Raw genomic sequence first — 27576 nt, forward strand, 5'->3', positions numbered from 1 at the left:
TTCTGCTGCTGAGTCCCGGGACGTACTAAGCTTGCTAAGCACCTGACTTGCCGTATCAGTCTGATTTGTTTTAAACGATCCAGTTTTTAACCTCTTTTCCATCTTCTTGATTACAATTAAATCGTTTACAAATCAGTCAAAAACTAACACGCACAATAAGCAAGTAAAAAGTAAACTGAACATAAAATCACGTAATGATTTATCACGTAACGTACGACAAACACATAAAGTCCGCCATTAAGAAATATTTTCGGCGTACCCCCAACCAGGTCGTTGCGTACCCCAAGGGGTACGCGTACCCCAGGTTGGGAACCGCTGCAGTAGACGAAACTCACCATCTCAGTCGTTCGTTTACACTTAAGTACATATTGTCTAGCGCTGGTAACTACAGTAAACTTTCAATGTGTCCGGCAAGGTGAAGAAACCATTGAAACTGTCCGGCTACTGAGATATCTTTTGATAGTAGTCCAAGTAACATATGTATATAAAATTCAGCTTCTATACTTTATTGTAAGTAATATAATAAGTGCGTTCGCGGGTGCCTGTCGGCGACAAATTAGCAGAAAAACGCATGCGCAATTTAAAATGATATAAATAATATCGTTAATAGATAAATATACCTACAAGGTATATTAGATATACCGATACCTACAAGGTATATTTACCTAGTATAATTCAATAATTAGTTATTAATATTAATTAAAAGTAGATATACCTTGTATATTTATATATTAACGGTATTATTTATATTAAGTAAAGTTAGAAATTGTCGGCGACAATTTGTCCACTGTACCCGCGAACGCAACTAAGATTTTACACACCTTTGCCACCCTTTGCTATCTGTTACCTGCTCAAGTAACCACGATCCAAAGCAGAGATATGTCAACGATAAGTCTTTTCATCGATTGTCATTTGTTTCGAGCTTCTCTCATGTGTCACATAATATTAATATATCTACGCCATACGTCTTTGATTTCTATTATTGTATATACCAATAACGTATGACGTAGATATATTAATATTATGTGACACATGACAGAAGCTCGAAACAAATGACTGTGAATGAAAAGCCCTATAGATCAGGTTAGGGATATGCAACTCAATGCATCAAGTACAGTGGTCTAGCTATCTTTGTCTGTCGTGCGAGTGTAAGCGTATCTACCAAGAGGTGTGAGTAATGGAACGACAGTAACACAGAGGCGGCAGCCATCATATGCTAGAGAGAGAAAGCTAAGCGCAGGTAGAGAGAGATAGATAGATCACCGACCCGAACTTCTCTGCGTTACGCTATTTTTCGGACCTGGCCTAATCTATTGTGTTCCTATATCTATGATCCAAAGTCCGTATTTGCTGAACGTTTTTACCTATATTGGGGACATGAGCACAGAAACTTTCAGCTTTTAATATGGAGTGCATAGCTTCCATAGGCTCCTGGGCTGTTATTTTATAAGATAAACTACTAAAATATTTTAAGTTAAATACTGACTGTCGATGTTTATCTGAATATCTATTTGAATATTGATATCTATGATTGTATTATCTGCCATATAAAATCTTTCAAACTAATATAAAAACACAAATCAGTCATTCAGATTTAGTTTGAAATAGTTCAAAATGATTTTAATACCATTTTTCATCTTTGGCCTTGGAGCACTAGGTATTTACATATTTTATATTATTCTTGTATTGTTTCGATATGTATTTTTCGTTAAATAATTAAATTAGTAGGAATTTTGCACTAAAACATAATATTACCTTACTATGTATCTAGGTAACCGGTCAATTGCTCGAATGCAATTGCTCGAAAATCAATTGTTCTACATGAAAATTGCTCGAAATACAAATTGCTCGAATAAAAAAGAAAATTATATAAAATATTTATTCAAAATAATACAAAATATAGACATAAGAAAGATTCTTGAATTAGGACAAATTATGTGATATGTCACATATAATGTATATTAATTTATGCTTACCCCAGGCTGTGGGTAAAAAATAGGTCGATTTCAGGATATAATTCAGGAATTTTTGAAACCTATCAGGTGTTGTAAAGGACGATGCCAGGAATAACTTCTACTAAAATGTAACCAAAAATATTGTGCGCTTTTTTTTAAATTGCGATTTTCATTTGTTAAATTTGCATTTTTTATTGATTTTTAATTTTGTAGCTTAGGATATTGATTTTAGAGAAAAACTATTTATAGAAAGTTGTAGTAAATTAAAAAACCTACACTTTGAGGTACGGCAAGTTTAATTTGGTTATTTGGTTATTGCAAAACAGCCTGCGAAAGGTCCAAAATGGCCGTTTTCCACAATTGCATTATTTATTGTACATATAATTTTTTTTTATTTTTTAAAGCTTTAAAATGAAGATCTTTCAATTCCAAACATAAAAAAAATTGTAAAGCCAGATTAACGAATTTGTTGCTTAGATATTATTAATTGTTTATCCCAAGAGGTCAAATGTCGAAGGCTATAACTTTTTGAAAAAAAATCGTAGAGAGTTGGTGAAACATCTAATGTCCTTCTAAAGAGTTGTATTTTCATATTCTGATGTAAATAAATGCGTAAAACATTTTTAAACCTCTAATTTTTGGGTTTGAAAATAAGGGGGCAAATTTCGATATAAACATTTAGAGCTGAAGCGGCCCTGTACATCCTATGAGTTTTTAACTTACATATTATTGTTGCTAAAGATAAAACAAAGATTCATAAAAAAATAAAAAAATTCTACGACCAACTGATGCCGAGATAATTTTTATGTTTGAAAATAAGGGGGCAAATTTCGTTATAAACATTTAGAACTGAAGCGGCCCTGTACATCCTATGAGTTTCTAACTTACAGATTATTGTTGCTGAAGACAAAACGAAGATTTATAAAAAATAAAAAATTTTTACAACCAACTGAAGCCGAGATAATTGTTTTTTTTTTCTTAAGTCGTAGTGCCTTTATTTATAACAATTAATAAATTATTTTACAGTCATTGACTAAAGAAAGACTTATATTATCTTAAAATAAAAAATATTATAAAATATAATTACATTTAATTATTAAAAATTATTTTTAAAGTTGGTGCTTTTGCGAGCGTCCGAATTTTGCAAATCGCCCGGCTCGCTTCAAATCCGCGCGGTCGGAAAACTTTTACGTAACTTGTATTAAATTTTGACAGAAAACAATTTAATAATATTGCCATTATAAAATATACAGTCTATTTACCACTGTATTTGTTTTTCTTGATAAACTTTTATATGTGAAATTTCATTTCTGAAGAAATAATATTACAAAAATGATACACATATATGAAATATATAACTATATTTTTAATTTTTTCATTGTTATATAAATATAATAATAATACTGTTACTTCTTACTATAATATACAATATAAAACTTTTTCTTCTGGTAGTGACTATTCTTTTTGGATTTCACATATAAAAGTTTATCAAGAAAAAAAAATACAGTGGTAAATAGACTGTATATTATAATGGTAATATTATTAAATTGTTTTCTGTCAAAATTTAATACAAGTCACGTAAAAATTTTCCGAGCGCGCGGATTTGAAGCGAGCCGGGCGATTTGCAAAATTCGGCCGCTTGCAAAAGCACCGATTTAAAAAATAATTTTTAATAATTAAATGTAATTATATTTTATAATAATTTTTATTTTAAGATAACATAAGTCTTTCTTTAGTCAATGACTGTAAAATAATTTTTTAATTGTTATAAATAAAGGCACTATGATTTAAGAAAAAAAAAACAATTATCTCGGCTTCAGTTGGTTGTATAAAATTTTAATTTTTTTATAAATCTTCGTTTCGTCTTCAGCAACAATAATCTGTAAGTTAGAAACTCAGGATATACAGGGCCGCTTCAGCTCTAAGTGTTTATAACGAAATTTGCCCCCTTATTTTCAAACCCAAAAATTATCTCGGCTTCAGTTGGTCGTAGAATTTTTTTATTTTTTTATAAATCTTTGTTTCATCTTCAGTAACAATAATATGTAAGTTAAAAACTCATAGGATGTACAGGGCCGCTTCAGCTCTAAATGTTTATAACGAAATTTGCCCCCTTATTTTCAAATCCAAAAATTAGAGGTTTAAAAATGTTTTACGCATTTATTTACATCAGACTATGAAAATATAACTCTTTCGTAGGAGATTGGATGTTTCACAAACTTTCTACGATTTTTTTGCAAAAAGTTATTGCCTTCGACATCTGACCTCTTGGGATAAACAATTTATAATATCTAAGCAACAAATTCGTTAATCTGGCTTTACAATTTCTTTTATGTTTGGAATTGAAAGATCTTCATTTAAAGCTTTAAAACATAAAAAAAGATTATATGTACAACAAATAATGCAATTGTAAAAAACGTCCATTTTGGACTTTTCGCAGGCTGTTTTGCAATAACCAATTAACCAAATTAAACTTGCCGTACCTCAAATTGTAGGTTTTTTAATTTACTACAACTTTCTATAAAAAAGTTTTTCTCTAAAATCAATATCCTAAGCTACAAAATTAAAAATCAATAAAAATTGCAAATTTAACAAATGAAAATCGCAATTAAAAAAAAGCGCACAATATTTTTGGTTACATTTTAGTAGAAGTTATTCCTGGCATCGTCCTTTACAACACCTGATAGGTTTCAAAAATTCCTGAATTATATCACGTTTTTTCACCCACAGCCTGGGGTAAAAGCTAAACTATCTTTGAACTTTTAAAATAATAAGAAAAATAACGGTTTTGATTTTCTCTCATTACGATAATTAGGTATTATAATAATTTCCAGGTATTAGGGAAAGATTAAAATCATTAAATACCCATCAACATGCTTACCCATTACCAATGTTTCTTTATTGGGTATGTATTGGGTTTTTGTGGATATTTTGTGGATATTTTGTGGATTTTGTGAATAAATATTTTAGATATATACTTCTCTTTTTTATTTTATTTTATTTTATTTTATTCGAGCAATTTGTATTTCGAGCAATTTTCATGTCGAGCAATTGATTTTCGAGCAATGGCATTCGAGCAATTGCATTCGAGCAATTGACCTAGAATCATGTATCTATATATTTAATAGTTATGCGTTTTTTAACTCCTTTATTTCTTTAAATATGTGTTTCATCCATTCTTATTAAGATTTTCGTATCATCATAATCAACGGCGTTACAACTATTCATGAATCTTTGCCGCGTTTCCTATTGCCTTCCATGTCTGTCGGTGCTGTGCCACTATTTTCCATTGTCTCACTCCTATTTTCTCGAGATCCCCTCTCACTGCATCTTTGCATCTTTTTCTAGACCGTCCTACAGACCTCCGATCTGATTTTTTCCAAAGGCGATTGTGGTCACTTCATTTATGACATGCCCTGTTCATTTTAGTCTATTGGCTTTTATATATCTCACTATAGATTCTCCTTTCCGAAAAGAAACTCTAACTCGTTGTTGTGTTTGTCACGCTATCTCTGCAAGGGCCACATATTACTCGAAGGATTTTATGTTCCTATATATGCAATTTATTTACTTCTCTTTCGTTAGCTTCCATATATTTCACTTCCCTACGTGACTGCTGGTTATATTATAATTTTATATACCTACCTATCTGGAGTTGTGTAACTCGTGTGAGAAGTTTTTATCTTCTTAGATGTTGCATTGCAAAGAAAGATCTGTTTCCCGCCATTATTTGCGTTTTTCTTTATTGTCATTACTGATTGTTGCTCCTAGATATTTAAATTCTTTAACCACTTCGAAGTTATAACTTTATAGTAACATTTTGCCTTATTCGCGGTCGTTCTTGTTTTGAAACGACCACGTATTTTGTTTTGACTTCATTTACTTTTAGACCCATTTAATGGAGCTTCTTCAATGCTCGAGAAAATATGCTTGACTTCTAATATTAATAATTGTTCTACTGCATCTGAATCATTGGCATCGGCATCAAAGGCAAGAACGATCTTTGCTCCCCGAGCAGCTATGACTGGTTTGATTTTCGGATAAATTTTTTGCATGGCATATTCTAAAGTCAGATTAAACAATGGGGACAGCGGACAAGCTTTTGGATTGGGTTCTAATTTATTTACTTCTTCTTGCAGTACCGTCTCCTATCGAAGGTTGGTATCACAGCAATCTTAACTTTGTTGGCTGCAGCTCTGAACAATTGTATTGAATTGCACCCGTACCACTCCCTTAAATTTCGCAAACAGGAAATCCTCCTACGTCCCACATTTCTCTTTCCCGAGATTTTTCCTTGGATTATGAGTCTTAGCAGGGAGTACTTTTCCCCTCTCATTATGTGGCCCAGATTCTCCAGTTTTCTCGTTTGTATGGTTTTTATGACTTCGCATTTCTTCCTCATCTTCAGAAGAACATCTTGATTTGTTACACTCTCTGTCCATGGTATTTTCCACATTCTCCTGTAGCACCACATCTCGAATGCCTAAATGCTTTTGATGTTTATCTTTCTAAGTGTCCAAGCTTCCATGCCTTACAGCAGAACGGAGAAAACATAGCACCTTAACATTCTCGTTCTTAAGTTTAGATTTATGTCCCGGCTGCATAGGAACTTTTTCATTTTGATAAATTCTATTTATCTATTCGCCTCTAATTTCTCTTGTCTGGTCATTAGTATCAGCAAACCAAACCACTAAATATTTGTAGGACGTAATTCTTTCAACTTGCTTATTATTTATGGTTAAATTCACATTGGTGTATAGCTTCTTTGTTAAAATCATTTTAGTCTTCTTGATGTTTAGTTTTAGACCATCTTGTTGGTATGTATGTTTTCCAGCAAATACTGTGCTAAGTAGGTTATCTGTTATATATTGTTAATTAATTCTCCGTTAATGTTCATATCAATGTTTTGCTCTAGGACCGCTTCCTGACATACTGTTTCGCTATATGTATTGAATAGTAGTGGAGAAAGCACACAACCCTGACGCACACCTCGACGAATTCATTTCTTCGGTTAACTCATTATCAACCTTGATTTTTGCTGTTTGTCCCCAGTACAACCTGGATATAATGTTAATGTCGCGACTGTCGATGTTTTTGCTTCTTAGGATTTCATACAGTTTTTTGTGTCTGACTTTATCAAAGGTTTTCTCAAAATATCATTAGGTAACACACTCAGAATAAACAAAGCTTCCCGTGTTCCCAGTCAACTTCTGAATCCAAACTGTGTGGCTCTTACATCTTGCTCTAATCTATTAAAAATATTCTTTTGTAAATATATTTTTAAAAATGCTTTATTCTTTTGTAAATTATTTTTAAAATTTACTAGACTATTGCGCTATTGGTTATGTTCAAAATAAAAGAGCTAAAAGGAACTACAACGTTAACGGGATTTTATTGTCTCATAATATGGTCAAATGACCTCTAAATTATGAAAAAACCGCGGAGGGCTACCATTTAAATGGTTGCGTTTTTGAGAAAGGGGTGAATTAGTCCCTAGGCACAGGGTGAATTAGGGTGAGTTCTATGCACTTTTAGTACAAAAACGTCTTCAGGAAAATTGTTCCAGGTTAAATTTACAATCAAAATATCATATTTTAATGTCAAAAATATTTTTTTTACAAAAATATATTCAAAAGAAAATCAAGAAAAAAACACAAAAGAAAGCAATTTTGTTTTTTACCCCATAACTTTTTTCCACAGGGATATAGGTATAGGCATTGCTTTACCGAAAAATAACTTTCATCCTTGCTCTTTGAAACGAAGTTTGGTAAAATTATCTAAGATTTATAGTTTCCGAAATAGGATTTTTCAAATTTCGCCGCTCACAGCATTTTTGGGCAATTTTCCCCATTATTTCGCAAACATTGTTCTGTAACTTTTTCTTACGCATTTCTAGGTATATGCAATGGTACATTTAGTAGAAAGATAAGTCAATTACCTTTAAAATGGTCTACTGTATAAGGTTATACGGCTCTTTTTAAGCAAGGTATGCTTTTTCAAGGTTTCATACTTTTAATGATTTTTAATATTTTTAATGATTATTTTTTAAATTTCTCATTATGACTTTTTTTCTTGTACATTTAGGTATATTCATTGTGAAATAAAAAAGCTTATTTTCTTTACTTAAAAATGGTGTATTGCAAAAAATTCTAGGACAATTTTTAAAAAAGATATCCGTAGGATATCCAAGAGTATTCGTAATTTGAGAAAAATTTTAAATTTTTTCTAACATAATTTTTAATTCCAAATAACGTTTCTTAATAACACTTCTCGATATTATTAAATATAAAGGTACTTTACTCTTGAGCGAAATTCACATTTTTTGACATACCTCGTACACTATTGATAAAATTTTATATCTGATCATTGCATCTTAGGTATCAGACTATGCAGAGCATTTTATAGAGAATAATTTTTTTTCATAAAGTTAATAATAAAGTTTTCCATAAGGTACCAACTTAGTGGGACCTATTGCATGTCTGTATGTCACATTTTGAAAAAGCATATCTTGTTTAAAAATAGTCTCAGAATTTTTTACGATACACCATTTTAAAGTAAAGAAAATAAGCTTTATTTTTTATTAGACAATATATACAATATACATATACCTACATATACAATAAAAAAAGGTATAATGAGAAATTTAAAAATAATCGTAAAATATATAAAAAATCATTAAAAGTATAAAACTTTGAACTACCATATCTAGTTAAAAAAATATATATCGTTAAAAAGGGGATCATTAAATCCTTATATGATAGAGCCAAAATTACTTGTTCTAACGAAAATTCATTTTTAGAAGAAAAACAATTGTTAACATCTGTTTTATTAAAAAATGATTATCCTTTATCGTTTATAAATAAGGAATTGTCAAGATTGGATCGAATGGAACAGAACAACTTAGAACGGGATCCTACAACATTCACAAGAAATAACACGAGGAAAATATCAATACCATTTATAGAGGGACTATCCGAGAAACTTAAAACAATAGGAAATAAATTCAACATTTCAACAAAATTTAAAACAACAAACACCTTGAGATCTATTCTATCTAAAATTAAACCTAACAATGAACAAGAAAGAACAAAGAATCGCATTTATAAAACGCTTGTGAATGTGAACAATTTTATTTAGCTGAAACATCAAGACCATTAAACGTTAGAATAAGTGAACATCGGTCTTATATTAAAAATAGAGAATTTGATAGATCTCAAATATGTCAACACGCATGGGATAATGATCATAGAGTTCAGTGAAGAGATTCAAGTATAGTATAGTATAGTATAGTATAGTATATTATAGTATAGTATAATATAGTAAGAACTAAAAAAATCAGATAATAAAAAGAGAAAAAAAATCAAAGAAGCGGCTCTAATTATGCTAAATTAAACCAATTGTGTCGCAAATTCCTCGGTAGAATGCAGTAGGATGTATGGGAATACCCATACTGAAAGAGGAAGTCAATAGAAAGAAAATACCACGATTAGTAAGTCAATAACATATCGAGTTAGTACAAATTTTATATTTTAGTATTACTTATTGTATATCTATGTATTATTAATATTACTTATAATTTAAACATAATAAAGTCAGAATTTGGTATTAGTTTTTTGAAAGTAAATTAAATGTAAGACCAAATACTTACGACGTCGGGATAGTATCACGAGGTTTTTTCCTGGTTTTCTCTCGTGATCTACTAGGGAATCTCTAACGCGAGAATTTCACTGTCATCGTTGCATTTTGTTGTCTTTTTAAAGACAGATCACATGCTATGATTTTTTTGTGACGAATATTCTTGAGTTGGGATTGATTTCATGTAATCGAATGAACTATCTTTTAGTAAAGTCGTCCCAGGAACGCAACTCATAAATATTGGCGATAACATTTTAAAGTCTTCTACTTTAAAATGTATAATATACGTCTGAATTGCCAATATAAATGAGTCAGATTAAATAAATTATTAGAAGAATTTTTAGTATAAATAGTAGAGTGCTCAGTCTAGGATAAAATCTTCTGATCTTTCTCCAGTAATTTGTACTTTCCCTCTAATATTTTCATAATATTTATTTTACTTCTTGTATTAGTTTAGTAGGTTGCACTTGTTTAGTGTGTTAGATATAAACTACATATTATACGCTTTATATTTCTCGTCGATAGCTGAGCTAAAGAGGAAATACAGAATACATTTGTTTATGTAAAAACAATTATAGGAATTATAATTATTCTTAAAATCTGTTAGAATTATGATAAAAATGATCGATAGGTTAGATTGTTTCATTATTATATACCTGACAATCATTTACAATTGACAAAAGTTAATGAGAGCTTTCGAATAGTTGCAGCGGTTCCGAATCAACATCTAGGTATCATAAATGGACGCAACGCTACAAGAGGAGAATTTAAATATATAGCCTCCTTTCAATTATGTACTCGTCCTGATGACTGCATTCATGACTGTAACGCCATCGTCATAAGCCAAAGTTGGGCTTTGATAGTAGCAGATTGTGTGACCGTGTTTGATTACTATGCGTTTCAGGTAAGTGATATAAAATCACGTGGTACTTATATAAAGGATTATCAAAATTATCAAAAAAAAGAAGAAAGACAGTTAAAATTTAATTTCGATACAGAGTGCCACCATCCGTTAATGCACATTTCATGCTTTTGGAATGATCAGTGATGTGCTTCTTGGCTACAGTGCACTACAGAGAGCACACCACAGCTCGCAGCCATGAAATGCACATAAGCGAATGGTGGTACTCTATATATACAGTGGCTAAACACCCCATTGAGGGCTTCACCGTTCCATAAAAGCTCTCTAAGTCTAGTTCACGGGGTAAACCAATCCCTCTTTCTCTGTTTATATTTTGCTAGCAGTATCTCTCCATAATTTTCTATTTTGTGTTTGGTTTTTTCAATGGCTAATTCCGGTCTTTTTAAGATCGTCTTCCACTTCTCGTAGCCAACTTGATCTAGGCCTACCCGTCTTCTCTTACCTCCAGGCTCCCACTCTAACATCGAGTATATTGTTGTGTTTGTCCCCGCTCTCCATACACCTCCTAACCATTTTACTCTTTGCTGTTTTATTTTTCAACGAAAACTTTTCGTTTATAAATTCGCAAAATCTGTGTGTTATTGCGTTGCCGCTCCTGCAATACTTAGAGCAGATTTATCGATGGATTCCTATGTAGTTTTGTCTTATGAATCCAAATCTGGAAACGGCATTTCGATATCTCTAACCGTCTTCGATATAATCGACCTCAAAGTCTAAAATGTGACGTCACAATCCTTTTATTTTTTACCGACATTAGTGTGCCAACGTCAGCTGAAATCGTTGCTAGTAAGTAGGCTAGTTTTTTAATCTGAATTTGTTAAGCAAAGCATAGGTTACTTACATTATTTGAGTTTGGCACTTCGTGAATGTCAAACTAAATTTTAAATAAAGTATTAAAAAAATATCAATGACATTTGATAGTGAATTTAATTATTATATAAAATAAATACGATGTTCAAAAATACAATTTGAGTATATTTTGGAAGCAATAATTTATTAACAATTTTAAAAAGGTTTATACGAGTATACGGCATCCCCTTTAATGGGAGTACCTAATGATAAATGGACTGTTCCATTTGTTATGAAATGAAAATGGTTATTATAGTCGGTTCGCTAAACTCAGACAGAACTGGCTAGTGATTTTAGTAGGTATTTTTTTTGTTACTAATTAATTATTTAGTAATTATTAACTATTCAGTAATTATTTTTTTACCAAATTGGTAAAATTACTGACTAAAATAACTAGCCAGTTGTGTCTAAGTTTAGCGAACAGACTGTCTGAAATGTTTGGAATAAAAAATTATGGTCTGATATGTGAAATTACATCCTTCTAATGGAAAAAATATTTGAAGCTTTTTCTAAAATTATGGATATCAACAACATTTTCATTTATAACTCTTTTATTTTTAATTTGACGAAGAAAAGTTATTCTTCATAAAAAGCTCTTTATGGTCTAAGATTTATGATGTATATCATAAACCAAATTTTATTAATTTTGTACGAGGTATATAAAAATATAAATTTCGATCAAGAGTATTAGAATGATATAATTGCACATTAAAACATAATTTTTAATTCTAAACAAATTTTCATAAACCCACTGGAGGGATCGCAGACGTTCGGATACAATTAGCGTCTCTTTGCAAAGACAATGACGTCGACTTTGCAAAGTAACAAGACACTTACTCAACACACACACTACATATTACACCTGAGTTAGTGATAAGTTATACAATTATGTGGCTAAAGGTTCTAGTTCTAAACCAAGGCCAGAATCAGAGAAAAAATACTTTTCATAATAGCAATTTTCCATATTATGAATTAAAATAAGTAAATAAACAAAGTTTTCGTAATGATAATAGCATTTTCAGCCTGTTTTTACTAAGTCTTCCCCTCTCTCTTGTAATATTTCATAGTTTGTCATTCTTCTGTAATCACTCTCAGTTATTTTTACAGGCCCCATATTCGAACGCAATATTTTTCTTTCGGCTATTCTTAGGTCTTCCTCTTGCTTTTTAGTCATTGTCATCGTTTCGGCGTCACACATAAATACTGGTCGTATTATAGTTTCATATATTTGTAGTTAGATACGTTTCCCCAGGGTTTTTATAGGCAGTATTTAGTAATGTAAGGCCTCTGTAAGGTGGTACTCTGTATTGAAATTGAATCTTAACTGTCTTTTTTTATTTTCGTTTACTCACACAATTGAGTACTTGTAATTAAATCCGCTGGAGTTTTTGCCTTTATAGATTGAAGTGTTATGGAATGTAATCTTTAGATTCCTCACATCAGTTCATTTATCGTCTGTTTACTTTGTAAATTATAGAAAGCACAGATTTAGACTGTTGTCTAACTTCTCAATTTATAAAGCTTTATAAAGCTATAATAATTCCAGGTTCATGCAGGAATGTTTAATCTGCACGATCCAAAGAGACAAATTAGAACAGCAGAGAAGGCTGTTAGACATGAAAAATATGACCCCAGGTAAGTAACTGAGCAGCACCATTTTGAAATTCGTCTACTAGTCCAAGAAATGAAGCTTAAAACAGGACAAAACCTCGCAATTTTTACAGAATGGAGCGATTTGCATGAAAATTTGGATTTAAATTCACCTTACCATCTACTTAAAAATCTATATTGTGCCGCAGGGCGCTTTTTATTTTTTAAGGGTGAAAACTACCCCTTATTGCCAAAATATATAAAAAAGTTTAAAATGAGTGAAATTTGTTCTGATGCATTAAATATTATTATCTAATACTGTAACTTTAACTATTAACCATTTCAACCCTTTAAAAGTTTCAAATTTGCTCAAAATTGCTCAAAAAAGCTTAAGGAGGATAAAATTTGGATCGGATGATTTAGGTAATAATGGTTTGATATTCTTAATATAATTTCTGTGTATTTAAACTCCAAAGAATTTTCTAAGGGTGAGAACTACCCCTCATTCCGAACTCTACAAAAAAGTTTATACTTAAATAGTGAAATTTAGTTAAGATGAATTAGCTAATGATATTATGGTGCTCTGCTCTAAGTATAATTTTTAAATATTTCAACTCTTTGAAAATTCATAAATAGTTAATTAACAAATGTAATTTTCATTACACCAACAATTATTGTGGTTCAATCCCATATAGATATATTAAACAGTCTCAGAACCTTGCATCCTCTGGAGTGTATATTTATTGTGATAAATACATTATATACATAAGTACCGGGTGTTCCAATAAGAATGGCTCTTGGCCATATTTCAGGAACCGTTAATGGTACAGCTTTGAGAAAAATTTTTTTTAACAAAAGTTGCCTCGGGAAAAGCTTGGAAATTATTTTCATAATTGTGGCCCCATAGCTAGATGGCGTAATCAAATATCAAAAATTAAAAAATCCAAATTTTACAAAATTCTTCATAAAATTTTGCGCATCTTTGATTTCACAAGTTTAAGTCTACCGTTGCAAATAAGAGGTGGGGGTAAGTGGGAAACTTGTTATGAAAAAATAGCTGTATGTCCGGTTCTATTAAATCGAATTTTGCAAACTTGTTCTTGTTGAAGACAGATCTTTTTCATCAATGTGAGAGTTATAATGTCGAATCAGCCTAATAAGTAATATGCCAGCTAGGAGGAGTTATTTAATTTTTTTCAGAAATCTAGTTTTTTTTTGGAAAATTTTAAATACAAGTATGCATTTTTAATCCTATTATATAAAATTAAATTAAATTAGCAATAGAATAGTGAAAACCGCATGTCGATACCTTTTTTCTATCTCGAGATATCTTCAGAAACGTGTAAATTTAAAAACATAGCTGTTACTGTTACCGCTAAACGAAGTTAAGAAAAAGTAGTGTGCTATAGAAAAAACAAAGAAACAATTTCCAGATGTCAACGTTTATAATAGGGCTTTTCAACACTTCTCATTTGTTTCGAGCCTCCGTCATATGTCGTGTATTAATATTATACACGGATTATACGATACATGGCATAGGCTCGAAACAAATGAGAAGCGTTGAAATGCCCTATTAATTAAAACAACAATAAGACAAACAACACTATAAAAATACAACAGTGGCCTATCATTTTCGATACAAACATTTACTCTTTCAGGAGCAGATTGAACAGCAGTCTCAATTTATGCTCTCCAAATGCTTTGATTGGCGTGTCGTATTCTCTCAATCATGTTTTCTCGAGTCGTGTAGTACCTAGTAGTGTAGTAAACGATTGCATCGAAAATGATGGACAACAATTTAAACATTTAGGTCGTCACTAAGTGGTTGTTTTTATTTCTTTGCTATATTTTGTAGTGTTGTTTGTCTTATTGTTGTTTTAATTAATTATATTTATATACGTTGACATCTGGAAAATGTTTCTTTGTTGTCTCCATAGCACACTACTTTTCCTTAACTTAGTTTACCGGTGATAGTAACAGTTATATTTAAAATGTACAAGATTTTGAAGATATTTCGAGATATTAAAAAGGTATCGACATGTGGTTTTCGCTATTCTATTGCCAATTTAATCTAACTTTATAATACAGGAATAAAATGCATAATTGTATTTAATATTTTCCAAAAAAAAACTAGATTTCTGAAAAAAAATTAAATAACGGCTCCTAGCTGGCATATTACTTATTAGGCTGATTCGACGTTATAACTCTCACATTGATGAAAAAGATCTGTATTAAACAAGATCAAGTTTGCAAAATTCGATTTAGCAGAACCAGACTTACAGCCATTTTCTCACAACAAGGTTCCCACTCACCCCCATCTCTTATTTGCAAAGGTAGACTTAAACTTGTGAAATTAAATATGCGCAGAATTTAATGAAGAATACGATGATCGGATTTACAGTGTCCCTTCATTAGGAAATTTTGTAAAATTTAGATTTTTTTATTTTTGATTTTCAATAACGCCCTCTAGTGGTGGACCCACAATTATGAAAATAATTTCCAGGCTTTTCCCGAGGCAACTTTTGTTATAAAATTTTTTTCCCAAAGCTGTACTATAAACGGTTTCTGAGATATGGTTGAGAGCCATACTTATTGGGATACCCGGTACATACTTATATTTAATGATTTGTAAAAAAATATATACAAAGATATTTGAAAAATACTGACGAGCACCTCCAAAATGAAAGAGATAGTTCTTTAAACAAATAAACACATCAGAAGATGTTTCTACCAGTGGCGGCCGGTCAGGGTCGGCAGGGTCGGCAGTGGCGACCCACACATTTATGGACACATTGTAGATTTTCTAAATATTTAATTTAATCTGAGTTGATGATATTTGTTTCTGTAAAATAAAAAAAGATCTGTGAGATAATACAGACTAAATTTTATCCATTGATCCCTACGCGTAAGAAACTTTTCAAATAATCCCAGCCATGCATCCGATTGCGATTGTGTGAATTCTTTTTTATAAGATCTGCTTCGACAGGGACGGCGAGCCGTCCCTAGATTTACGATTTACTTGTAAGAAGCGCTGTGGAATATTAGCCGATAGGCAACCAATTATACATTTCACCACAATTTCACCCGTATTTGAATGGCAGAGTCCGGCAGATACCGGCAGAAATCAATCTGCCGATCGGTGATGGGCAGACGCCAGCAAGGCATGTTACCAAGGCACGTACCCTGCTAATAGTGCGCTCGGGATGAAATTAATTATGAAATAACGTAGCTTTTGGAATTTTAAATCTCGGTTAGTTTTCACTGTAGCAGATTTTCGTAAACAGCTTTTGGAAGTTTTCAATTTTATTAATAAAGGCGACAATTTTGCAAGTGATGATATCTCGATCCGTGAAGCAATCGGTTTGAAAACTTTACTAAATGATTATTCTTTTAATATTTTTTTACACATTTCTAAGAAAGTGTTTACCTAAACTGATGTGATATTAAATTTGTTCAAAATCAGTCAACTGACATTATTTATTCCAAAAATATAATAACAAAGCTGGTAAAAAATCTCAAAGATAGTAATTTTCAATATATACGGTGACGTTTTGGATTCGCTTGATATTTCCGAACACCCCCACAAAAGACAAAAGTATGACACAGATCTCGAAAAACAAGTATATTTTGAAATTTTTGATACTATTATTACTTGTGCAATTAGATAGGTACTCATTTTTTCAAATTTTGAAGATTTGCAAAAATTTAAAAGTTACGCCAAAGAATTTTCAAAATATCTATTAGACAAGTGTATTAAAACTATCCATAATTCTTTAATCAAATAAACTAAGGAAATTAATTAAAAGTTTTATATGCTGATCCAAATATTTTCGGAAGATGGGATTAGTTACAAAATATGTATAATTTTATACACTGCAATTCATTGCAACAAACTGTTACCGAAATTAATAAATTATTATCATGAATTCTCTCATTGCTACCAACTTTTGCCTTAAATGAACGGGATTTCTCTTGTCTCAAAAGTGTCAAAACGTATTGTCGAAACACCATGAAACAAAAGAGAATGTCAAGCTTTTCTCAAATGTCAATAGAAAAAAACTATTAAAATCTCTCCAACACATAATAAATTTTACGATGATGTTATTACCCATTTTGCTACGTGCAAACAACATAGACTAAAGTTAATTTATAAACATGTTTAGGTTCTAAATCTATGTGAAAAAAAAAAAAAAAATAAAACAAAAAACAAAAACCAAAAATCGTCTATGATGATTGAAGCCTTTTAATTAGATGGTATACCTATCTGAGGAGACAAAAAAGCCACGAGCCGCCACTGGTTTCTACTTTCAAGTGGAGCTGCGGGCGTAGATTCGTCCCGCCGAAAATTTACGGATACACGCATACAGAAACATGTAATATATACGTATTCGTATGTGTTCTATGATTTCATGAATCGAGTATGAATCAATGTATGCGTGTATATAAGTTTCTAACATACACAATAAAAAAACACCGCTAATTTACATTATTATGCTTCCAATTGGATTTCTCGATTTCTTTGTACTTTGCATATTTTAAACTATCCCATAATAAATACCCATTATAATTAAAGAAACGGACTAACAATTTTTGTATTCATATTTTGAATAGGTATATTAATTACTTTTTGGTAATTTTTCAGCATAACTGAGAGTGACTATAACATTGCAGTGATTAAGGTAGACACTCCATTTATATTTAACGACATGTTACAACCTGCAACACTACCACAAGCTAACAGCAATGTATCTGAGGGTGAGGCAGTAATAACAGGATTTGGAGCTGCTGACTATAATTCACTATACAGTATCAGATTACAGACAAGTACTGTTGAGGTAGTCAATACAGAAGGTACGTAATAAATTGATATAGCTACATATTATTTTATATGCTTAAATGCCTAAATGTTTAAATAAGTAAGCTTTTTCTGATGGATACCTACTTATACGCCTTCAAAAGCCTTGATCTTACTTAGCAGATCATTATGTGGGCATTTTCTGAGGTAGCATATTATCCAAGCTTTGACCAAAAAGTGATCTGTACGTGATGTTTCATGTCGAAGAATAGTCTTGATACTTCTAAGAGTACTCTTAAATATTTTAAAATTGCTTTCAAGTTTGAGAAGAGTAATCTTCTTGTTAAGATACTTAACGAATCTCCTAAACTTAAGATGTTTCTGATGAAATCTCTAATAGTTTTCCATATATACAGAGCGTTTCGTTACGAATTGTCCATGTAGTAACTGGAGAAACCTTAGCACAAAATACGAAGATTTAACCTAAAACACTTAAATAAAATATTTCTCCTTACCGAGATACAGGGTATTTTATTTTAAATATTCTAAAATGATTTTAGCCCATTGCTTTAATAACTTTCAATATTTTTTGTTCAAACTTGACAAACAGTTTACACATAACTAGCGTTAAAAGATAGTTTCCTGCTGTTACCAGAGGCGTGCTCTAGGGATATATACTTCATTTTCTCTCTTTTCCCCCTCATAATCTACGCCACTGTCGTATTAATCATTTCAGCATGTTTTTTTGATTCTTTGTTACTTTTTTCGTAAATATCGTCCATTGTCTCAATGCGACAGAATAAGTAGTTTTCAAGTTATTTGAGTTTAAAGGTAATGGCTTCAATAAGATTGTGTATCTCAAAAGTAATAATATATATTTATAAATGTTTATAATATGAATTTATTTTATTATCGTACATAATTATCTTGATAATTATGACATAAAAAAATCTGTGGCAAATGGACTTCATCCAAGCCAAAAACAAGCACACACACACACACACACTACACACACACACACACACACACACACAAGATTGTGTATTTTATACACAATAATCTATTGAATGTTGTTTAAAATACATAATCTTATTGAATCCATTATCTTTAAACTCAAATAACTTGATTGAAAACTACTTACTCTATCGCATTGAGACAGAAGAATGCTATTTACGAAAAAGTAAGGAAGAATAAAAAAAAATGCTGAAATGATTATTGCGACACTGGCGTAGATTATGAGGGGAAAAATTAAGTATATAACCCTACAGCACGCCTCTGATGTATGTGTAAACTGTTTGCCAAGTTTGAATAAAAAATATTGGAAGTTTTTAAAGCAATGGGCTAAAATTATTTTAGAATATCTGAAATAAAACACCCTGTATCTCGGTAAGGAGAAATATTTTATTTAAGTGTTTTAGGTTAAATCTTCGTATTTTGTGCTAAGGTTTCTCCAGTTACTATATGGACAATTCTTAATGAAACACAGTGTATATATTAGAAAAAACTATTTTCATTTTGTAACTTCTTTAGGGCTGTAACTTTTGTATGTGCACATTTGTACTAAGTTAAGTTAGGTTCAATCAAACTATTTTTGGTCCGAAAATATGTGACTTAATTTATGACCTGCCTTTTGTTAAACCCTGTATATGAACTGAATGTCAAATATTTATTTTTTTTGTTATAAACACATGTCTATATTTGTTAAACGGTTTTCTTTGGTTCAATCGTTTGGTTCAAATCTTTAGATGTTAATTTGACTGCCCTTTCTTCAATGCAAATGAAAGAAAATTTGGAGACATGCATTCGCGGGAACAAAACACGAATAGTAAATACATTTTTTTTATGTTTATTAATTGTTTAAATACAAAAAAATATTTTAATGGAAAATGCTACAATTCTCTTGTTTTTTACAATGAAGAAACTTAAAACTACATATTGTAGCTAATTATATGAACTGTACATAATTTCACTTTTTACGTTAATTGTTTACGTTATGCTTCATAAATAAACAATAAAGTTTCAAATTTTTTGCCGATTCCGACTACTTGTCATGTTTGTACATCATATATTTTATACATATGTATACAGTGAGCACGTATAGGTTGGAATAAATTCATTTTCTCGAGAACGGATGATTTTGGAAAAAAATACTGAAACAGGTCCATTTTTATTTTTAAATTACGACTTTTTGACATATTTATTATACTAGTGACGTTATCCATCTGGGCGTAATGACGTCATCGTTGATTTTTTTAAATGAAAATAGGGATCGTGTGATAGCTCATTTCAAAGGTAATTCAATTCCGTATTCAGTAATATAAACATTATCATAATATTTTATACAGGGCGTCCAAAAAATTTTTTTTTTGAATTAAATTTATTGACATAAAAAGAAGAATTTGTGTAATTTATTTAATTCAAAATTCATTTTACTGTTATTAGAAAACAGGAAAAAATGTTTATTTGGCAGATAAATATTGTTTTTTGCTTAAATTAAATATTAAAGCAGCCACCCACCAGCCTCGTGACAGTTTAAACATTTAATTTAAGCGAAAGCCATGATTATTTTTCAAATAAACATTTTTTTCTGTTTTCTGAGAGCAGGAATATGTATTTTGTGTTAAATAAATTGCATACATTCTTCTTTTATGTCAATAAATTTAACCCAAAAGAAATTTTTTTGGACACCCTGTATAAATAATTATGTTAATGTTTATATTACTGAATAGAGAATTGAATTAACTTTCAAATGAGCTATCAGACGACCCATATTCTCATTTAAAAAAATCATCGATGACGTCATCACGCGCAGATGGGTGACGTCACTAGTATGATATATATGCCAAAAAGTTGTAATTTGAAAATAAAAATTGACCTGTTTTGGGACTTTTTTCCAAAATCGTCCATTCTCGAGAAAATGAATGAATGAGTCCGTGCTCACTGTATATGTATTTTAATAAACATGACGATTTATTTTAATGTTTGAAAAGTGTAAGACTAAAATGGGAAAAACAAAAAATATCAAAACAAAAAAATATTAAGAAAAGCTTTTCTTTAGTTACGAGTGACTATAATTAAAAGTATTATAAAAAAATCAACTAAAACGCAAAAAATAAAAAAAAAATCAAACTCGAAAGATTATTTGAAAAAGAAAAACTGTTACACAGATTAAATAGATATACAAAAATCTCACACATTCGTTAAACAATTGAAAAAATCTTCTTCTTCTTGTGCCACTCCTATCGGAGATTGGAAATCATCAAGGCTACCCTGACCTTGTTTACAGCTGACCTAAAAAGTTCATTAGTGATGCAGCAAAACCACTCTCTCAAATTCCGCAACCGTGACATTCTTCTACGGCCTGGATTCTGTTTTCCTCCTATTTTTCGTTGCATTATATTTTGAAGTAATGCGTATTTATGACCTCTCATCAGGTGACCCAAATATTCGAGTTTTCTTCGTTTTATCGTTAACAAAATTTCTGGGTCTCTTCCTATCCTTCGTATTACTTCAAGATTTGTGATTCTTTCAATCCAACTTATCTTCAGCTTTCGACGGTAGCACCACATCTCGAAACTTTCAATATTTTTTATGTTGTTCTGTTTGAGAGTCCAGGCTCTACACCGTAAATAGCATGTTAAATACGTAGCCTCTTAAATAAAATACATTAAATACGTTAGCATTCTCAATCGTAATAATTCTACATTCTAAATCGTAATCTCACGATTAAGAAAATTCTAACACATTCGTTAAAGAAAAGCGTGGGGCAAAAACCGTTTATTCGATGAAGACGCACCTTACGCTTTTCTTTAACGAGTGTGTTAGAATTTTTCATTTTTTTAACGAATGTGTGAGATTTTTGTATACCTATTTAATCTAACAGTTTTTTTCGAATAATCTTTCGAGTTTGATTTTTTTTATTGTTTGCTTTTTTGTTGATTTTTTTATAATATTTTTAATTTTAGTTACTCTCAACTACAGAAAAGCGTTTCTTAATTTTTTTTTTATTTCATATTTTTTATTTTTCAATGTCTCTTGCAATGTAGGCCATTAAAATGTTACATTTTTTAGGCCATACCTTGCATTTGTTAGAAGTGTCAATTTTATTTCTTCAATGTGTAGGTGGTATCAGTAGAAGCTTAAGTTCAAGTTTTTGGGGTCGCCACCATTGTCCCCCGGCCGCCATCTTGGAAATGGGGTTCAAAGGGGTTTCGCGCTATATCTCGTAAATTACCAACCCTACGAAAAATCTAGTTAAACATAAAATGTAGCAAATTAAAAATTTCTACAATTTTGTTTCTATTATTTTTTATCGTCAAGTGACCAACAAAAAAGATATAAACAAAAATAAGTAAAAATTTTTTAGCAAGCTTCCTTTTGGAGGTTATAACTTTTTTTCAGTACATTTTATAATAAAATAGTAGTATATCAATTTTGTAGAGGGTTTTTCAGCGAACAATTTACATTATAAGGTTATTTAATTATATTTATTTATATAGGTTTTACAGGGCTCCAAACTTGACCAGATGCTCGAATGCTCACAGGGATACAATAAAAAAAGGTTAGGCTTACTTTTCTATCTATATATTAGGGTGGGCCGAAAAAATTATTTGTTTAGTTTTAATACACAATACCCCCAAAAAGATGCCTTTTGGTAAGTATAATCACTGTATTTTTTTTAGGATTTTTAAAAAAACATCTTCAGCCCTCTACCACCCCTAAAGTGAACCCTAAATCAAAATTATTTAATTTAATTAGCAATACCTGTAAAAAGTTTCAATTATATGCAAAGAGTTCATGTTATTTTTTTTATACATTTAGAATAAGATATTCTACCCTCTACCAACAGATAATGATCTTGAATCAAAAATAAAAATAATAAATTCACAATTATTTCTGAAAAATTGTGTGTAAATATGGGAAACTACTGCACATTTTATAGGGTGTTGGGAAATAAAACAAAATTTGAACTGAACTAAAAGTTTATTGGAAACCGAAAACAAACAAAAATATAAATATCCTATTTTTAAACACACTAAAATGCGAAATAAAAATCAATAGAAAAATGCGTTCATTCAATTTTAAATTGTGCTTTGTTATCGTAAGTTACAAGAAAGTCTTTTGATTTTATTTTAGATCGAATAAATCCGTCTCTGCGTTCTGGCCCTGTAACTAGCAAAGATGATTCCGAAACCAATTTCACACATCTCTCCACAGCTTGCGTGTGGCATGGATATTTTGGAAAGTCAAAGTCTGCAATTATAGAGCTATCAATTAACTGTTTCAGCTCATCATCTGGTATGTCAGCTAACATTGGTGGGGCCGTTACTTCACATTCACTCCAGTTTATTAACTCAAAATACTCCGCAGCATTAAAGTTTATTTCTGGTATTTTAAACTGCCTTATTCCGACTTTTTTCTCTTTTCTGGCTTTAATAATTCTCCGTAAAGCTAATTCTCGTACCCATTGACGATTATCTGTTAACATACATAAGAGAAGATTCTCCGGATGAATATAATAGGAGTTTCGTTGGATAACTGCATCTATAATATTTTTAAGATCATCTCTTAAATATCTTGATAGTGTAATGGATTTGAAAACATGCAAACTGGCTTGTGTGCAACTTGGATTAAGCTTTATAAAAAACCACATTGGTGCATAGACTTTAATTATAAATTGAACAAGATCTTTCAATCTTGATGTAGGATGTTCGGTTCCAACGTAGAGGCGGAGAACTCTATTTGCCATTGTCAGCCATCTGGAATGAGCTAACTTTCCAGGGCTACGATTTGCTAAATTTTCATAGACGTTGCCATTTGATATTGCTTGGCATATGTCGTACAGATATGACTGGTCTGAGCTTAATTCTTTAGATGGTATTGTTAGTTCTGGGAGATCACTTTCAATTATTTCAAAATCTACGATTGGAAGGTGTTCGCATTTTTCCAATAATTTCCCGATCACTCCAGAGAATTGACGAGGTCCAGTAGTAGCTCCATCCAAACGTTGAAATAAATGTCTCAATGGCAACTCATTAGCATGTAAGGCACACACAAACCATTGCAAAGGTCGCTTAAGTTCATTTTCGATATATGTTATAACTCCATTTTTATGTCCAGTATTCACTATGGTTCCGTCACAACCAATCGCCACTAAATTATCCAAACAGAAGTTATTTGAAATGAGAAAGTCTATTATTGCCTTTCCAATTGACTTGGCTGAGCCTGCAGATGGGGTAACGTGCCCCAAATAAACAGAATTCGGTTCTTCTATCAATGACACATGTTCTTCTGCAATAGTTCTTTTATGATATCTCTCACCTTTCTTTTCCTGCACTAAGGTTTTGTCCTTCCTGCCATCAAAGTAAATACTCTTAATGGGTTTATTTGTAGACTGAAACTCATTACTAAGGATATTTCTGTTCTTTTGACGAGCTCTTCTAACTTTATTTTTATCGATTACTTTTGAGGTATCACTATCGCAAATAATTCCCACATCTTTTAATACAGCTGTGGCAACAGCAGCTGCTGACCTGTCAGAAATTCCATATTTGTCACATATGGTACCTAATGTGGGCAACTTTATCCTCATTTGACTACAGGATGGTTTCGACGGTAAATCAATATTTGCAACACTAGGTGAGGCTTCAGATGAAGAAGAATTGTCAGAGTCTGTTGATAACCTAGTGACCTCAGTAGAACAGCTGGGCATAGAAATATTGTGAAATTCAGATTTGAATTTTTGTACTCGTTCTGTTTCTTTTGTTTGTCTCTCCGTCCTTACATTCAACTTTTTAGTTGTTTCACGATCAACAGTTCCTATAGCCATATCTCTAGTGGACCGTTGATCCAAAAGAAATTCCTGTTCCTGCTTTGGTACTTTTCTTGATTTATCACACTTGCATGCAGAAAAATCACACTTACAGGCAGCAATGTCGAACAACTTATCCCTTGTTTCCTCTTTGAAGCTGGTAATCTTTAACTCATTGAACATTTCTTTTGCTTTTTGGATATCTGATAAGGTTTAAATATTTATTATGATATTTACGTAATAATTGCATGATGCGGTCCTTTGACACGGTTGGAATTGACGCTGATTCCCATATACTTTTGATTTTTGGCACAAGCACTTCACAAACTTCATTAAAACTTGGTTCCTTTCCAAAATCTTTAGTAAACTTCAGTTCATAACGAATAAACAAATAACATCGAAGCACATGTTCTATCGTTGGTAAAACATGACAGTTTAAGTCGACTGGGTTACCGAAAATTGGACATTCTACTTTACTTCTTGTAATATTTAATTTTAAAGCAGCCATATTTATGGTCGTGCTAGGTATTCACGCAAATACAACAAACACAATCTATTCGTCTTGGCTTTCAACAAATAAACAATAAACATGCGTTTCACCCGAAAGCTTATTTCGCACTAAGAAGATAAGCGACGACAAGTACCATAACTCTCGACGATCCATCTCAGCCGGGACTGTTCGATTGTATCCGAGGCTTCACGACCAAGACCATCAGTATTAAATACTTTTATATTATATTATTATACTTTTTATGCTTTAAAGTTATACGGAGTTAATTTTACATTTTGTGTTTGGAAAAAGTTGGAAAATTGAGATTTTATTTTAGTTAGAGGGTGGTAGAGGGCTGATAAAATCATTTTAAAATAATAAGAAAAAAACAAAAGATTTATACACGGTAAAAGACAAACTTTGAGCGGTATTGTGTTCCTAATTTATTTATTTATTTTTCAAGGTCACTTAAGGGCTGGTAGAGGGCTGAAGACATTTTTTCAAAATAAAACAAAAAATCACAAGTATTTTTTACACATATACGCATCTTTTTACGGGTATTGCGTTCCTGTTTGATTCGTTTTTTTTCTGAAGTCCAGTTTCGGCCCACCCTACTATATATATTTCTTATTTATACAATTTATTATGATTTTAACATTCCTATGCTATTATTAATGTATTTTTGACCTTTCTCCCCACTATAAAACTTATAACCGTAAGCATATATAGAAAAGGCCCAAGAAGTTGTTTGAGGACAAATTCGCCGGTCCAGAAGAAGAATGACGCAACCGCAAAATTCTTAAGAAGAACAAAAAACGATTTTTGATATCAAAATCATAAAGTATGATCAAAATTAGCCATCCTCCACACCGTGACCAGGATCTCGAGATATAAGCGTTTTTTGGGGTTTGCCGCTTGTATATGAAGTAACATAACTTTTTTCATATTGCATATTTTGACTTAAAATTTTCTAAAAAACTTCTTCATGAATCATATTTTATTGCTGTGTTGGTTAAAATTATAAACTAAAAAGTTTATCACTCAACTTTTTTAACTAAACATGAAACTAACGAAATATGTTGACAAAATGTTTAAAAATTAACAATTGCTTGTATAATGTATTAAACATTTTGGACAAATTTCATTGTTATCTAAATACCTTAAAGATTACACAGTAAAAGTTTCAAAAGGAAATATTTACAGCGACCAATGATACAGCGAGGTAAATTTGAAAAATCATAAAAATTAATTTTTGGCATTTTTGTATAAAATTTGACTTTTGAACATGTTTCACCAACTCTAGATAAAAATAAACTTCATATTCGGATTCAGCGACCTCGAAAACATAAAAAATGATCAACACTCGTCATTTACCTTAAATTTGATTTTCGTGGTCGGCATAACGTAATTTTAATTAAAGTATTGTTTTTATTGTATTCCTATGAGAATTAGAGAATCTGGTAAAGTTTGGAGCGCTGTAAAACCTAGATAATAAATAAAATTAAACAACTTTATAATGAAAATTGTTCATTGAAAAATCCTCTACAAAATAGCTATTATGTTATTTTATTGTGAAATGAACGGAAAAAAGTTATAACCTCCAAAAGGAAACTTCTTACAAAATTTTCTCTTATTTTTGTTTATAACTTTTTTGTTGGTCACTTGACGATAAGAAGTAATACATGTAAAATTGTAGAAAATTTAATTTGCTACATTTTATATGTAACAAAATTTTCTGTAGAGCTGCTAGATTGGGAGATACAGCGCGAAAGCCCTTTGCAGCACTTTTTCCAATATGGCGGCCGGGGGACAAGGGTGGCGACCCAAAAAACTTGAACTTAAGCTTCTACTGAACCCCCCTAGACATTAAAAAAATAAAATTGACTCCTCTAAGAAATGCACACTAAATGTAACATTTCAATGGATTAATGTGATACTTTTCACAAGGATTTAAATTTAATAATATGATGTTTAATTAACGCTTTAGCTATGAGCTCCATACTGAGCTCCATCTGAGCTCATACCTTTATTCTTTATTGTTAAATTTTTATTGCAGCTTGCTTAGATTATATTGGAAGGAACCACCCCCTTCCAGAATATCACAACAGTGTAGTGTGCACTGGACCTGGATCATGTGTAGGTGACTCGACAGCTCCTGTAGTCCAGAACGGAACTGTCCAAGCACTTTCCGATTGGGCCCTTAACTTGTGTGATCCTCTCAACGCTATCAACGTTTATACTAAAGTTAGTCCCTACATTTCATGGATACAGGAAAATATCGACGAGGAACTAACTTTGGCAAAGAATTAAAACTGATCTTGTAATAGAGAAAAGTGATTTTTATTGTAAAGCATAAATATGTATTTATGATTAATATATACTTCAATAAACTTCGTTTACCATTTATTTATAATAGATTTTATGAAAGAAAAACAAATAATTATCTATAATGTATATGTCATAGGCAATCGGCGAAACACGTCATTCCGTGAAAAGCCTAGTCATTTCACGTATTGCCGGCAAACGCTG

The 27576-nt window shown here is 31.2% G+C and overlaps 1 protein-coding gene across 1 annotated transcript; it reads left to right on the plus strand.

The window, feature by feature from the left end:
• The first annotated feature begins 1523 nt into the window (after positions 1-1523).
• On the plus strand, positions 1524-27451 carry LOC114335035 (trypsin-4). Its single transcript, XM_028285192.1, has 5 exons — positions 1524-1657; positions 10295-10494; positions 12908-12996; positions 17594-17802; positions 27104-27451. The coding sequence occupies exons 1-5, from the start codon at positions 1615-1617 to the stop codon at positions 27355-27357; spliced, it is 795 nt and encodes a 264-aa protein (XP_028140993.1). The 5' UTR covers positions 1524-1614; the 3' UTR covers positions 27358-27451.
• The last annotated feature ends 125 nt before the right edge of the window (positions 27452-27576 follow it).

Source organism: Diabrotica virgifera, chromosome 1, assembly GCF_917563875.1.
Source record: "Diabrotica virgifera virgifera chromosome 1, PGI_DIABVI_V3a".
NCBI lineage: Eukaryota > Metazoa > Arthropoda > Insecta > Coleoptera > Chrysomelidae > Diabrotica > Diabrotica virgifera.